This window comes from Telopea speciosissima, unplaced genomic scaffold (assembly GCF_018873765.1).
Source record: "Telopea speciosissima isolate NSW1024214 ecotype Mountain lineage unplaced genomic scaffold, Tspe_v1 Tspe_v1.0548, whole genome shotgun sequence".
Classification (NCBI taxonomy): Eukaryota; Viridiplantae; Streptophyta; class Magnoliopsida; order Proteales; family Proteaceae; genus Telopea; species Telopea speciosissima.
The window spans coordinates 10,088-24,573 of NW_025317884.1; the positions used below are offsets into that span (position 1 = coordinate 10,088).

The 14,486-nt window shown below is 39.3% G+C and overlaps 2 protein-coding genes across 2 annotated transcripts; both read left to right on the plus strand.

Moving 5' to 3' along the window:
* Positions 1–514: 514 nt before the first annotated feature.
* LOC122648196 (phosphatidylinositol 4-kinase gamma 4-like) lies at positions 515–3,834 on the plus strand. The gene is made up of 2 exons (XM_043841447.1): positions 515–2,067; positions 3,348–3,834. The coding sequence occupies exons 1-2, from the start codon at positions 682–684 to the stop codon at positions 3,723–3,725; spliced, it is 1,764 nt and encodes a 587-aa protein (XP_043697382.1). The 5' UTR covers positions 515–681; the 3' UTR covers positions 3,726–3,834.
* A 2,709-nt stretch (positions 3,835–6,543) lies between these two features.
* On the plus strand, positions 6,544–7,317 carry LOC122648195. Its single transcript, XM_043841446.1, has one exon. It carries the CDS (start codon positions 6,581–6,583, stop codon positions 7,202–7,204), a length of 624 nt encoding a protein of 207 aa, XP_043697381.1. The 5' UTR covers positions 6,544–6,580; the 3' UTR covers positions 7,205–7,317.
* The last annotated feature ends 7,169 nt before the right edge of the window (positions 7,318–14,486 follow it).

Consider the following 14,486-nt stretch of genomic DNA (forward strand, 5'->3'; position numbering starts at 1 on the left):
GGTCTCCCAATTCCTCGTCAGTTAATCTTATCTTCTCGTTTCTTTTGGATTAAAGCTTCAGTCTCTCCTGCTTTCATTCTTGGTTCTTTCCTCCCAGGTGAGAATCCATTTCCTTTCTTTTCCATTTTTTTTTTCCCTTTTTAAAAAAAAAAATCTAAGAAGCACATATTTTCCATCTCTGTAGAACGAACCATCTGCTATAATACAATCCACGCTTTTGTCAGAACCTTTGTTTTCATCAATTGACCCATCTCTGTTCTACTTCCGTGTTCAAAGCTTTCAAATTTGAAATTGGTCCCGGGAGCGACCGCGGCCCTTTGCCGTGAGCGTTTTGGAGGGTTTTATCCGGAAGATGATTTCTTTTGTTTTGCTATAGTTTTTGTTCTCGGAGGATTTGGGATCCCTTTAGCCGGTTTGGTTGGGTTTTCTTTGAATTTTTAGTTTCAGTAATGAATTTGTTGAATTGGAATTCGGAATTTCTTTGCCCATATTCTTTAACCCTCTTCCCCTTCCTTCCTAACTTTTAGTTTCTTTGATCATTGAGTAGATCCCTCTGTTTCAATTCAATGGCTCAGTCGATTGGGATCATAAGAAATTCTTGACGGATTTTGGGGCTTTAGCGCTTCTGTTCTGAATCAGGGGCACTAGAGGTCCATTGTTAAAAAAAAATAAGAAGGAAAAATGTCTACCGCCGATGTTGATCTTAGTCCCATTCCCAAGGAGTCTGTACTCTCACCTGGCCATTTCCATGGCCAATCGGGTCCTCTTTCGAGTGAATCGATAATGATTTACCTCACGGTTTCCGGTTCTGTGATTCCAATGCGTGTATTGGAGTCCGATTCGATCTCCTCAGTGAAACTGAGGATCCAGTCGTGTAAAGGTTTTGTTGTGAAAAAGCAGAAGCTAGTGTTCGGAGGTAGGGAACTGGCTCGAAACGACTCTCTCGTTCGGGACTACGGTGTCACAGACGGCAATGTTCTTCATTTAGTTCTCCGGCTTTCTGATCTCCGGGTAATCACAGTCAAGACTGCCTGTGGGAAGGACTTGGAGTTCCATGTTGAACGGTGTAGAAGTATAGCATACATCAAACAGCAGATCGCCAAGAAGGGAAAAGATTTTGTTGACCTCAAGGACCAGGAGCTAATCTGTAATGGAGAGGAGCTGGAGGATCAGTGGCTCATCGATGATATTAGTAAAAACAGTGATGCTGTGATTCACTTGCTGGTTCGGAAGTCTGCAAAAGTTAGGGCCAAACCCGTTGAAAAAGAGTTTGAACTATCGGTTGTGGCATCTGAATTGAATGAGGGGAGAGAATTCGATGAAGAAGAAGTAGATGGAGGAAACCAGTGGAGCAATGGGTCAAAGGATCTCCGTGTGGTTACTAAGAAACCAGTGGGCAGAGATTTCAATTTGCAACCAGTTATTGTTAATCCGAAGATCAAATTATCCTCAGTTATTAGTGATTTGGTTAGCTCCACCTTTGATGGATTGGAGAGTGGAAACCAACCGGTCAGATCCTCAGAAGGTTCCGGTGGAGCTTATTTCATGCCAGATTCTTCAGGGCACAAGTTTGTTTCCGTTTTCAAGCCAATTGATGAGGAACCTATGGCAGTGAATAATCCTCGAGGGCTACCAATATCATCTGACGGTGAAGGTTTGAAAAGAGGGACTAGGGTAGGAGAAGGTGCGTTCAGAGAAGTTGCAGCATACGTTTTGGATCATCCAAGGAGTGGTCCACGGTCTCTTTTAGGCGAAGAGAGAGGTTTTGCTGGTGTCCCTCCTACAGTTATGGTGAGGTGCTTGCAGGGGGAGTTTAACCATCCAGATGGGTACCAGTTTTCTTCTAAGAATGTCAAGATTGGGTCTCTGCAAATGTTCATGAAGAACATAGGGAGTTGTGAGGACATGGGTCCTCGTGCTTTCCCTGTGGAGGAGGTCCATAAGATCTCTGTGTTGGACATAAGGTTGGCAAATGCAGATAGACATGCTGGAAATATTCTGGTGGGAAAAGAAGGGGATCGTACTGTGTTGATTCCAATTGATCATGGGTACTGCCTACCAGAGAATGTAAGTTCTTGTATTCATTTTTAGTTTTTATCTTAAGTAATGGTGCCCTAGTTCTAACTGTGTGTTTTTTTCTTCCATTGTTACTGTGGGAGGGGGAAGCTTATTGTTATGAGTGATGTTGTTCGACTTGGTTCATGGTTCTTCCTTATGTTTTTTATATTATGTTGTAAATATTGATTGGTTTGATTGATGTTTTTCAGTACTTGAATTTTTCCTCAGCATTTGTTATGCATTGATTTCTTTGTTTTGGAAGTCCTTAGAAAATGGGCCTGTTCCCCCCCCCCCCCCCAAATTGGGGATATACAATTTATAGCTGCATCGATTGGCTTTGTTGGATATATTGCCTCTCATATTTTAGTGATTGTTGTTGGTTCTGTTGGATCTGCTTCTTCCATATCCAAACTGATAGTCATTTGTCCATGGAAATATTTTTAATAGACAGCTGAAAGCAAAATATTTTCATTTATCCTGCATCTAGGACATGATAAAGTGGGTTGAGAAAATAAGACGAAAGCAAAAAAAATCCTTATTATTGTTTGGACGGTTGGAGAGAATTTGTGGCGAAATGTTGCACTTGATCCGCATATGATGTTTGTTGCCCATATAATATCTCTAACTTTTCCCTCAAATGGATGAAAGATAGGGCTGGACTTTTTACCTGCATCATTTGGAAAATATATTCCCACTCATAAACATGATAAATCTGGTTTACTTGAAAAATAGATATACTTGACTTTATTTTCGCTTTAGATAAGTAGCGCAGGCAAACATCTTGCCAAGGGAAACCTGCCTCGTGTTACCTAGATTACTAGAATGTTGACAGGGGCCCAATTTCCAGACCTGCAGGTTATGAACTATAATAATGGAAGTTTAAGAACGAACAGAAAAAGTTAGGGTTTTCACTGTAAAAGAGAGAAGAGAAGAGGATATAACTGTTTGCTATGAACAATATTTTGGTTTGACCATCAACCATAGGAAGAAACCTTTCTCTGTGTGTGTGTGTTTTCCTGTTTTAATATGATTGATTATCTACCAACTTGAGCCACTATTCCATTATTTTCTATTTTGTCTCTAGCAACTTGAGCCATAATTCCATTGTTCTACATCTTCTCTTGGGGTTGGATTTTGCTTTGAATTGTATTGCTTTCTCTATGAGACTCATATTGATGCAATTTATTTCGTGTGTAATCTAAAGACTGCTAATACGTCTATATCTTGTGTTTTGGTGGTTGTGAAATTTTTTTTCTCCTAATGATAAATGTCTTTTGCCTTGGTGACAGTTTGAAGATTGCACATTTGATTGGCTGTACTGGCCGCAAGCTCATGAGCCTTATACCCCTGAGACCATTGAGTATATTAGATCACTGGATGCTGAACAAGATATTGCTCTTCTAAAGTTCTATGGATGGAACATATCACATGAATGTGCCCGCATCTTCCGCATATCTACCATGCTTCTGAAGAAGGGAGCTGAGAGAGGGCTCACTCCTTTTGCTATCGGAAGCATAATGTGCAGAGAGACTTTGAAGAAAGAGTCTGTGATTGAGAAGATTATCCATGAAGCCATGGATGCTCTGCTACCAGGAATGAGTGAATCTGTGTTCCTCGAATCTGTATCTCAGATCATGGATCGCTACCTTGAATTGCTCACCATATAGTAGGCATGCATTCTGTAGGTATGTGTATATGTGCATAATTACCACCTTTTATGGATATCATTTTTCCCCCTTGACTATTACTCTAATCTCTATCTAGAGTTTGAACAGATGCACAAGATCTTGGTTTATCAATATCAATATATTGTTTTTTACTACAGTTTGAATCGAAAGCTTTTAATTGTCCTGCAGGTTCAATGATTGCATGACTCTTTTATGTTGGAGAAGCTGATGTTCAATATGAACAAGCTTCTTCTGCTTCACTTTGCTTGATTGTTTTGATGCTTAGTGAACAGGCTATAAAGGTTTTACTTGTTCATTTAGGCTTTTCCTTATGGTTTATATGGGCCATGAATCAAGAAAATTTTGTGGATATGTAGAACCCATAGTCCTTCACTCGTCTATCAAGTTTCAGTCTAGAACATAGAGCATAAAAAATTTAAAATTTTATGGATACCCATAGTCCCTTGTTCACCTATCAAGTTTCAGTCTGGAGTATGAGCATAAAAATATTGTTCCTTTTCAACCCCCAGTTATTCATAGCATTTGACTATAAAACAAAACCATGAACAGAGGAATCCGGTTTTGTTTGTGGATTAAATGTAAATTCCACCTATATATAAAAGATTTGGTTGAATGATATTTGAGGCTCTTAGGTTCTCCATTGAATGGATAATAAAATCATTTATGACTGATTCTACAAATTGCTCTCTTTGTTATGTTGGTGAATTACTGTATATCTGTCATAGTTTACTACGATTCTCAGGGGAGTAAATTTTTGTTCATAGATAGGGGTGTGTAAGTTGATCATTAATGGGGAACAATACTTCAACTAATCATAAAAATTGAATATTAACATGATTTCCAAGCTTAGGCCCAAATGATTCCTCTCCTACGCCGTCTCAGTTGAATGTATTGTAACGAGGAACATTTATTGTGAAGCAGGATTTTTTTCAGTTGGGATAAGGCTGTATTGAGTTGAATAACATTGTTAATGTGAACTTGTGAACCTTGACCTCCTCTGGAAGAGATTAAGTCAATGCAGAATCTTTGGGGATCTGGATCCTCTCCAATTATTTGGGCGTCCAATTTTATTCCAACAACCCATTAAACGCCCGGGGGGAGGATTTGAACACGCATCCCCAAGTATTGGGATGCATGTCCAAATCCTTTCAGTCGTTGTATGGGTGATTAGAGAGGAGTTGGAGAGGATCTTTAGATTGGAGTTGGTACTGAGAGGTTTGCGAAAAGCTTTCAAGTGGAGGAGGAAGGATAATGTGGACTATACAAGCTCTTATCCCCTATTGTTTGGGGCCACAATTACCCCTCCCTTGGGACATCCGACAATAATGAAGTCCATGGTGAATGGACATTGGGTGAAGGGAACTCGATACTTATAATAGTGTCTACTGCAATTTGAGTTTTAGCTCTCATCCATTTTTGGATTGTTGTCAAGAGGTGAGGAGAGGAAGGATACTAGCACCACCATCATCCTGAATGCCATCTAGTGATCAAAATACCTTTCTCACATACATGTTTATATATAAGGCAGAGGGTTCTCCATGCCACCAGTGTGGAAGGAATCTTTCACACAACACCAAACATGGTGCGGGAAATGGGTTCGTCGACAAGAGAATCCACATGGTCAAGGAGAAGAGAGACGGTCAATGTGAATCCCACATAGTCAGGAAGAAGAGAGAGGGGCAATGTGGATCTCACATTGTCATGATGTGAGAAGACATGGAGAAAAATCTCAACACTATCAATGTAGGGATCTATTTTTTCTCCTATATAAGATAAGGGAAAAAGTTTTCTGTCCGGGAGTGTGGCCTACGCCAGCACTCCCATGAGTTTATCTCTCTCTTCCCCATGTGAAAAGACATCTCTAACCCCTTGTTTTAAGGAGGAGAGAGATAGACACATGAGAATGCTGACATAGACCACATTCCCAGATAGAGAACTACTTCCCATAAGATAATCATATAGCATGAAACATTTTTAAGGCCCTAACCAATTGGGTTGGAGGTGGACCTAGAGTAATTGGATAAAAAATTCCCCCACCTCATTCATGCCTCTTGGATCACGGCAGAATCAGCCACTGGCTACATGACCTTCATAGGAGAAATTCATGAAGGCCAAAAAAGAGAGAGAGATATGAATAAAGTGATGCTACTAATGAAATATCCAACTCAAAAATTTAAGTTATCAGGTGAAGAGAACCAACTAGTATGTGAATTATGAAATCATCTCTTGAGACCTCAGAATTAGTGAATGTCAGTTTATTCTCAATGGAGTTATCTGCAGTGCAACCACTCTTGTGGACTTTTCTTACCATTCATTCACCAAGGAAGAAAAGAAAAGAAAAAGCGAAAAATTGTGACACAAGTAGTAGTTCCCTTCCCTCTCTTACTACCACACACTCCACTTCACTCATTTCCTTCCCGGATCTAGAGACCACAGACCCCAAAATTCAATCCTGCATTTTGTTACAATTTAAACCAAATGGGTCCCATGATCCTATCATTCCCATCCCCATTGAAAACACCATTAAGATTAGACCTTAATTACAGCCTCCTCACTAACTCTTTTACTTCCTTTACTCTTCAGATGTCCTCCAAATAACCAAACTTTAATCCACTTCAAACCTTAATTAATACAAATTATCAAACTTGTCCTTAATAAGGGTGTTCCATTATTGCCCAACACCACATGCTTTCTCTTACAAAAACTTTTGTTCCTTTCTTCACCAATAACTACACAACAGAGTAATATCTCTTTCATCTTTACCGCAAGCTTTTTCTCTCTCTCTCTCTCTCTCTCTCTCTCTCTGTGTCTCTCTCTCTCACACACAGAAAGCCATGAATCAGCATCATCATCATCATCATAAACCACAGAAACCTCCATCTGGGCGGACGAATCTGGCATCATGTATAGTGGCAACGATCTTCTTGATCTTTGTAGTGATAGTGATCCTCATCGTGTTCTTCACTGTGTTCAAGCCCAAGGACCCCAAGATCTCTGTGAACGCAGTGCAGCTCCCAACTTTCTCCATTTCCAACGGCACAGTCAGCTTTACCTTCTCTCAGTACATCTCAGTGAGGAACCCTAACAGGGCAGTTTTCACCCACTACGACAGCTCCCTCCAGCTCCTCTACTCCGGCAACCAGGTGGGTTTCATGTTCATCCCTGCCGGAACTATCGACGCTGGTCGTACAAAGTACATGTCTGCTACCTTCACCGTTCAGTCTTTCCCTCTTATGGTTGCGCCGGCGACGACGACGATGACAATGAATGCGACACCTACCATCACCAACGGCTTCGATGGGTCTAGGATGGGACCCACGTTGGAGATTGAGTTGAGGATGAGGATGGCTGGTAGAGTTAGGGTTCTGCGCTTCTTCACCCATCATGTGGAGGGCAAGGCTGGTTGCAGGGTCGCCGTTGCCGTCAGTGATGGATCTGTCTTAGGGTTTCATTGCTGATTTCTTCTTCTTCTTCTTCTCCCTCTCAATTTTCGTGTGTTTTGGGTCTTCAATCTTGATTTGAATCTGTAATTCGCTTTGAGTGGAGGAATTGTAAAAACAGTAACAGGGAATTTTTTTTTTTTTTTGGAATTCTTAGTTTCATGATTGACAAGATATTAACACTTTAAAAACCACTGCTTGTGTTCTTAAATTGAAATGAGGATCGTGTGTGAGATCAAGTGAGATTAACAGAGTTGGATCTAAGCCTTTGGGTGTCTGAAATCTGAAGCAATACCTCCTCATCATGAAAGGGAGGCTCAGTTGCCCAGACGCACTGAGTAGTAGTTGTCAAAAACTCAAAAAGTAGCGTAAAATGCGGCAATATTTGAGCGATACTGTGAAGCCATCATTCTTTCCTTCTTCCCTTTTTTTTCCTTTTCTCTTTGGGCTGTTTGAGTTGCAGTTCTGTGCTGTGGGGTTCTGAACTCTGATCAAATATGCCCTAGGCCATGTGGATGGAGATCGGGGGTCTCTGTTGATTCCGATCCGAATCAGCCGATTCAGATTCTTGAATCCATGGAATAATTCTGGCTAATCTGATCGGAATTGGTCGATTCCAACAGATCCGATTCGGGCTGATTCTGTATGAAAACTAGGGTTTTATGATTTTTAAAGCCGATTTCTACCGATAGGAATCAGCCGGCACCAATCCGGATCCCTATTGTTGAGCACTGCTTGAATCCCTGATTGCACCCTTTAAGAAAAGGGTTTGTTGAGACCCCACATCAGGTTTTAAGAAATGGATCTGATCGGCCAATCGCTATTCTCCTCCATCCTGCTAGGGCTGATCTTCCGATTCAGAGTCCGATCCTTTGGGATCAATTTAATGCTAGATTCCAGGTTTTTAAACCTTGCCACACGCACACCCAAATAGGGGCATGAGGAGGGATGTAAATGAATAGTCGAAATCTGTTTTCGTATTCGTTTAGCATTATTCGAATCCGTTCGAAAGCTAAACAGATATGAATACGGATAGGCTATAGTTATTTGAAAAGTTATATTTATATGTAAACGGATAAAATATTCGATCTGTATCTGTGTCCGTATCCGTTTAGCACTATCCGAGCCGAATCCGATTCGTTTACATCCTTAGGCATGAGCCCTACCCAGGCAGGGTGCTTAGGCAGTGGATAGGGTGGTCATTTCACCTCTATCTGGGTGTAGGCAGCACAATAACCGCTACCTGCCTGGCAATAGAGGATCAGAATCCGATAGTGTGTGATATATATATTGTCAAAATTGCGAGATTGTGGGGGGGGGGGGGGAGAAGAAAAGTTCAATTGGAAATCCTCATTTGGGGGTCATTTAATTAGGGAAAAGGAGGGATTAAGTTTAGACTTAATGGGCTGAGAGGGATTAGTAAAAGTAATGAATGACAAATGAGGGATTGGATTTGCAGCATTGTGTGATTAAAAAAAAGTTTGTTTTAAAAAAGAGAGAAAAGCGTCAAGAGGGGTTGAGGTGTGTGAGCCTGTGGTGCTTTTGCACTTTTTTTTGCTTTCGGCGAGTCTGGACCTTTTGGTGGGTTTGGGTTGTGGTTTCTATCTTACAGTCAAACCCGTTACTGTACTCTTTCACTCTTTGGTCGTAGCCAACGTTTTGAAGAACAAATTAAGGGTGTAATTCGATTTGGTTCGGCGGAATTAATTAATTAATTTGTAATTGATTCCAATCGGTTTATGGTCACTTCATTTTTTATTTATCATTGAAAAAGGATTCTGTCCAGTCATGGCAGGGGTTGGACCGTTCAACCCTGTTAAATGATAGCAAAAACAGGGGTAAAGTGGTCATTTCACATGTGGATCCCAACAGGAACCAGGTCCAGGACTAGGGAGCTTAATTCCCCAAGAAATGGGCATCAAAAGAATAGAAGCAGATTTCCAATTTCCAAGAAAATTTGGTTTTAAGGGAAGGATGGGGGCAATCCAATGTGAAAGCCACTAAGGGGACATGCAGCCCAAGCCCACCATAAGCAGTTCATAACATCCTTTGAATTAAATTTGGACCGGGCTTAGGCCAGCCCTGAACTTCAATTTGCTACTCAATATATGACCCCTTTTTATTTTTAATCAAACACTAAAAATGATTTATTCTGTAAAATAAAGTTCATTTTGTAGGGCAATATTTTTGCATTGAGTTCCCTTAAAACAAACTGGATGATGCCTTGGGACTTCACTTTGATCTATAATGGTATAGCTTAAAACACGGAATAGGAGACGAAGTTGGTCATTGGTGATTCCGATCCGAGGGCCTGAATCGGTGCTCAAGAATCCTACAATCAGTCCTTAGATCCAAAAATAAGGAATTTCTAAGGTTTTTAGGTGTGAATCGACCGTATCAGATCGATGGAAATCAGGATCAGTCATGGCTCATTCCGATCCGATTACTGATTCTGAAAACTCTGGGGCTCCACCATTGGTGAATCCCATGAGCTTCTATAAAAATCTGGTCATGGGCTCAAGTTAATGGCAAGATTTGCAGATGGGAGGACATGCAAAGGTTTTGATTCTTTCTTCCCAAACAAGCGATTCTATATTATGGAATTCTGGGTACCCACTTCTCTCCATTTCTAGTGGCTCTAATCTTCTCCATCTTATTCCTGTGCTCAAAATAACCAACATACCCTGAGGATTCGCAAACAAACACCAAACCCATTCTAGGCGATTTCAACAATTCTCTTTTGAATTGCCTGCCTGGTTTCAAGTTTGATCTTCATATTTTGCCATTTGTTTTTCTTTTTCATTCAATGAAAAAAAAAAAATCACTGAACTTATCTCAACAGTAAGAATAGATTCTCAAAAATATTGAATAGAAAAACTTAAAAAAAACAAAAGAGCATAACGTCATAAAGGTTCAATCCTGTCGGGCTCAGCCCAGCCCAGCCCAGCCCTAATTGATCGAGCCGGGCTGGGGCAGATTTGCACTGTTTGACCCTGATTTTTGTTAGGGCCTGGTTGGCCTTGACTTGTCCTGTTCTTTTGCCATTTATGTCATCCATTAAAAAAATGAGACACATGTGATTGGGTAGTGGTTTGTTTCACACTCAATTGACTATTAGACTTTTCTTTGGGTTAAAAAACTTAGCCCAATCTTAAAATTGTAAATATTTTTGTTCAATGGATAATTAGATTTTTTTTTTTCCCCTTTCTTTTAGTAAATCAATAGATAATTAAATACTAAACAAAAATTGCAAAATGTAAACAATACATTGTAAAGCATAACCCAATATAGGGCCGAGCCGGGCAGGCTTAACCCGAGGCCTCAACCCTAACCTAGCCCAACCCTGACCCAAGCCTTGAAAATTTCAACCCTATCCTACCCTCAAGATTGAAAAATCCACCCTAGGCCCTGTTTCAGCTCAGGGCAAGCCAAGGCGGGCTCGGGCCGACAGGGCCAAATGAAGCATGCATTTGCTATAAACATGTAGGTGACCTACACTGATCATTGATGGGATCATTTAGGAGGTTAGATCATAAGATGGTCCCCTTTGTATTACTTAAAATAAATAATCAGAGGTAGCTACAAACTCAAGACATGAAGGTTGGTAGATCCTATATATATTTTAGATATTCTAAATGCCATCACCAAACAGGCCATGTGAACTATATATCCTTGGTTTTTAGGATTGTTGGACTCATGAAAATTGTGAAAGTTCATTCATGATTGTGCCAAGCTATAAGTAAGCTAATGGGTTAAACATTATGTATTGTTTTCTTTACCATCTATAGATCATGCATCATGCTTGTGTAACACCCCCCCCCTCCCCCCCAAAAAAAGAAGTGGTCCAAGGGAGCTTGATCTTCTTCTTAAATTCTTTGAGTTCAAATATTGTTTCATTCAATTTGATGTAAAATCAGATGCAAACATAATAAAATTACCAATTCTATGAAAATTAAAAACTGAGACATGCTTTTAAGGAACAAAAAAAAGATGTATTTTGTGGAGTGAAAAGAGTAAGTGTTCCATTCAATGCAGTAGGCACTTTCAAACCATCCATATATTTAGGAAAGGATATATTGCTAAAAAAGTAAGATTAGGATTAGGAAAGAGAGAAATAGATTGAAGAAAAAGACAAGAACGTGAAAGAAAATTAAGAAATAGACAGAAAAATCTCCCATAGCAAATAAAACAGAGAAGAGAAATAAATAGAAAGAAAAAAAGAAAAAGAGAGAGAGAGAGAGAGAGAGAGAGAGAATAATGGCAGCCTGAGAAGAGTTAGGACAAATGATATGGAGTAGCCCATTGTGTGTGGTGTCCTGTGATGCACTGTGTGATCCCAAAAATGTATTAATGTTGTCCCTTAGCGACTCAAGAGCGACCCATGCATGCACTGTTGTGGAGACCATTATACAGTGGGAGACATCTTTAGTTTTCTAACTAACAACCATTACATCATCCCTAATACTGATTTTGGCCTTATTTCACTCTATTATTCATTGCACATGGAATTGTTTTCCTTTCCTTACCCTACCCTTCTCTCTATCTATCTCATCCCTTTCCTGAAGATCACTTCAGAACACTTTGGATCCTGCAATTCTAAGTGATCAAACAAGCAACTCAACTAAAACCCAGTTGACCCAACAATTTTCTGAGTGAGGGAGAAAACCAATTGGACAATTTTCTGAGTGAAGGAGAAAACCAATTGGAAGTTTAAGGCTATGTTTGGTATGCATTCTCATTCTAAGAATGAAAACATTGTTTGGATACATGTTTAGCTAAAATGCATTTTTAATTTTAGAATAACTCAGGCATTTTATCGAACATCTCATGGGCAACATCTACTGTTACAATACTAGTAGAAAACACCAACTCTTTTGAGGGTCTGAGACGGCTGAATGATGTCAGGGAAAGTGGGCTCAGTGTAGAACGTGAAAATGAGATCAATCTTGACCACTTGTTCCTCTTTAAACACTTGTGTTTCATCATCACATGTCCACCTGCATGTAATGAGAATGTAGAATTGGCAAAAAGCCCATTCCAGAATGGACTGCAATCTCTGACACATTCTGAAATTCAAGAACAAAAATACATGCCAAATGGCACTTTTATTGTCTCAGAATGTGCTCTCAATCTAGAATGCATTCTGAGAATACTTACCAAACACAACCTAAATGTGTTTTATCTTCTTGAATCTCTTTGAAAGGAACTTTCGGTAATGGAGGAGAACAGAACAGAACAGAACAGACAAGCTTGACTGAAAATGACAAGAGGAATTTGCTGGGTTTACCAACACAGATCCCACCATAACTACCGTTACTTTTTAGCTTTCTACTTTGATGAAAAATAATGATGCGTACGCGTTAGCTATAAGTGAAATCCAGAAAAATAGAACTTGGAGAAAGAAAGAAAGAAAACTATCTTTCTGGTTGGCCTGAAAGCTGAGAACCCAGAAAAGAAAAATTGGGATCTTGATTCTTGACTCTTGAGATAAGTGATTACGTCTTTCTGTTTTTTTTTTTCTATCCTTACTGTTCTTTCTTTTTGTCGCCTAAAATCTACAGACAACTTTCCTTTCCTGTAGAATTTTTAACTCTAACTCACTTCTCAGATTCTCAAACAAAACTTCTCTCTTTTATATGGAATAAATAAGGAATCCCAAATATGGTGGGGAATAAGAGATGTGTGGTTGAAATCTTAAATGGACCCACCCAAGTGGCATATAGAGGTGGATCCCACAAAGTATATATATATATATCTAATAGTAAAGCCTCATCAACTTTTTCTCGCAATGAATGCTGGAACACTTAAAGTTGATCATTGACAGGTACAGTTTGGTTGGGCCCTTAAGTATGAAATCGATGAGGATGCCAAGGTGCAGCTTAGTATGTATTTTTGGAATGCATTCTAAGAATCACACCAAATGCAGCTTGAATTTCAAAATATATTCCATCATATGATTCCAAATGCTTTAAAGTATTATTGTGTTGTTCATTCTCTTTTAACAGCGATTTAGTGTTGAGATCTTGTAGAGGGTGAAGGTGCTCGAGACTCACAAAATCTTGAAGTTGAAAAGATGAGATGACAAAGATACGTTAAATGAATACTGCGTCTAGCATGATTTTCTTGGAATGCATAATCGACTTAGAATGTGTTCAAGAATGCATACAAACACAGTCTAAGTTCAATTATAGACATAAATATAAAATCAGGAAACCCTTATGCTTCCAAAACCAAGCAAAAAACATATGTGAGAAACCCTTGTTATTTGTTCATCAAATAAACAATAAATACAGAACAACAATAAACAACAACTCAGTCTTATCCCAATTAAATGGGGTCGACTGTATGGATCCTTGCCCTCCAATCAACTCTATTCGAAGTTATACTTGATGCAAAACCTAAACTGTGCATGTCTTTCCTTACCACTTCTACTAAGGTCATTTTAGGTCTACCCCTCACTCTTTAGTTCCTTCAATTTGAATCAAATCGTTCTTTCATATTAAAGCTTCTAAAAACATCCGTTGAACATGGCCATACCACCTCAAACAACTTTCTCATAGCTTATCTGTATCTGATCTACACCAAATAAGCTATAATTATATAATATATGATTATTCCTTACTCTATTCTTCGCATCTCAACATCCTCATCTTGGCACCTCAATTATCTTATCTAAATTATTATTGAATACGGTTTAAATACGGTAAACCATTTTAAAATGCACTTTATAGAAATTGACTTGTCATCGTAATAGCCAGAAACCGTTCACTAAGTGGATTTTCAATTGACAGTTCAGATATACTTACTAACATGAAGGAAAGGGATCCGGCTCCTCTCCAGGGAGACCAACACCCAGAAGGCCATCTAAGGGCTGGGTTGTACCGCACACATCTAGACATGTTCCCAATCAACCATTGGGATGTGTGCGACACAACCCAACCACTGAATGCCTCCCTGGGTACTGGACTCACTGGAGAGGAGCTCACTCTCAAGGAAGATGAAAAGAATGTTTTTTTTTTTTTTTTTTGGTAATAAGAAGGAAAAGAAAGGTTAGAATCTTTTTAGAACCTTTAAAAAGTGTTTTCTAGTTTTATTATTAATTAATGAAATTATCCTCAATACTTTTTGGCCTCTTCTTTTCAATGATTCATATGATAAAGAGGAAGAAAAGGAAAATTTTTGGAAAAAGGAGAAGTTAAAAAGTTTGAAGTCTACATCCCCATAACGACAATAATGATATTTCAAGTATGGACAGCGGAAGTGTGGACCAAATTCTTGATTCATTATCATTAACAACATC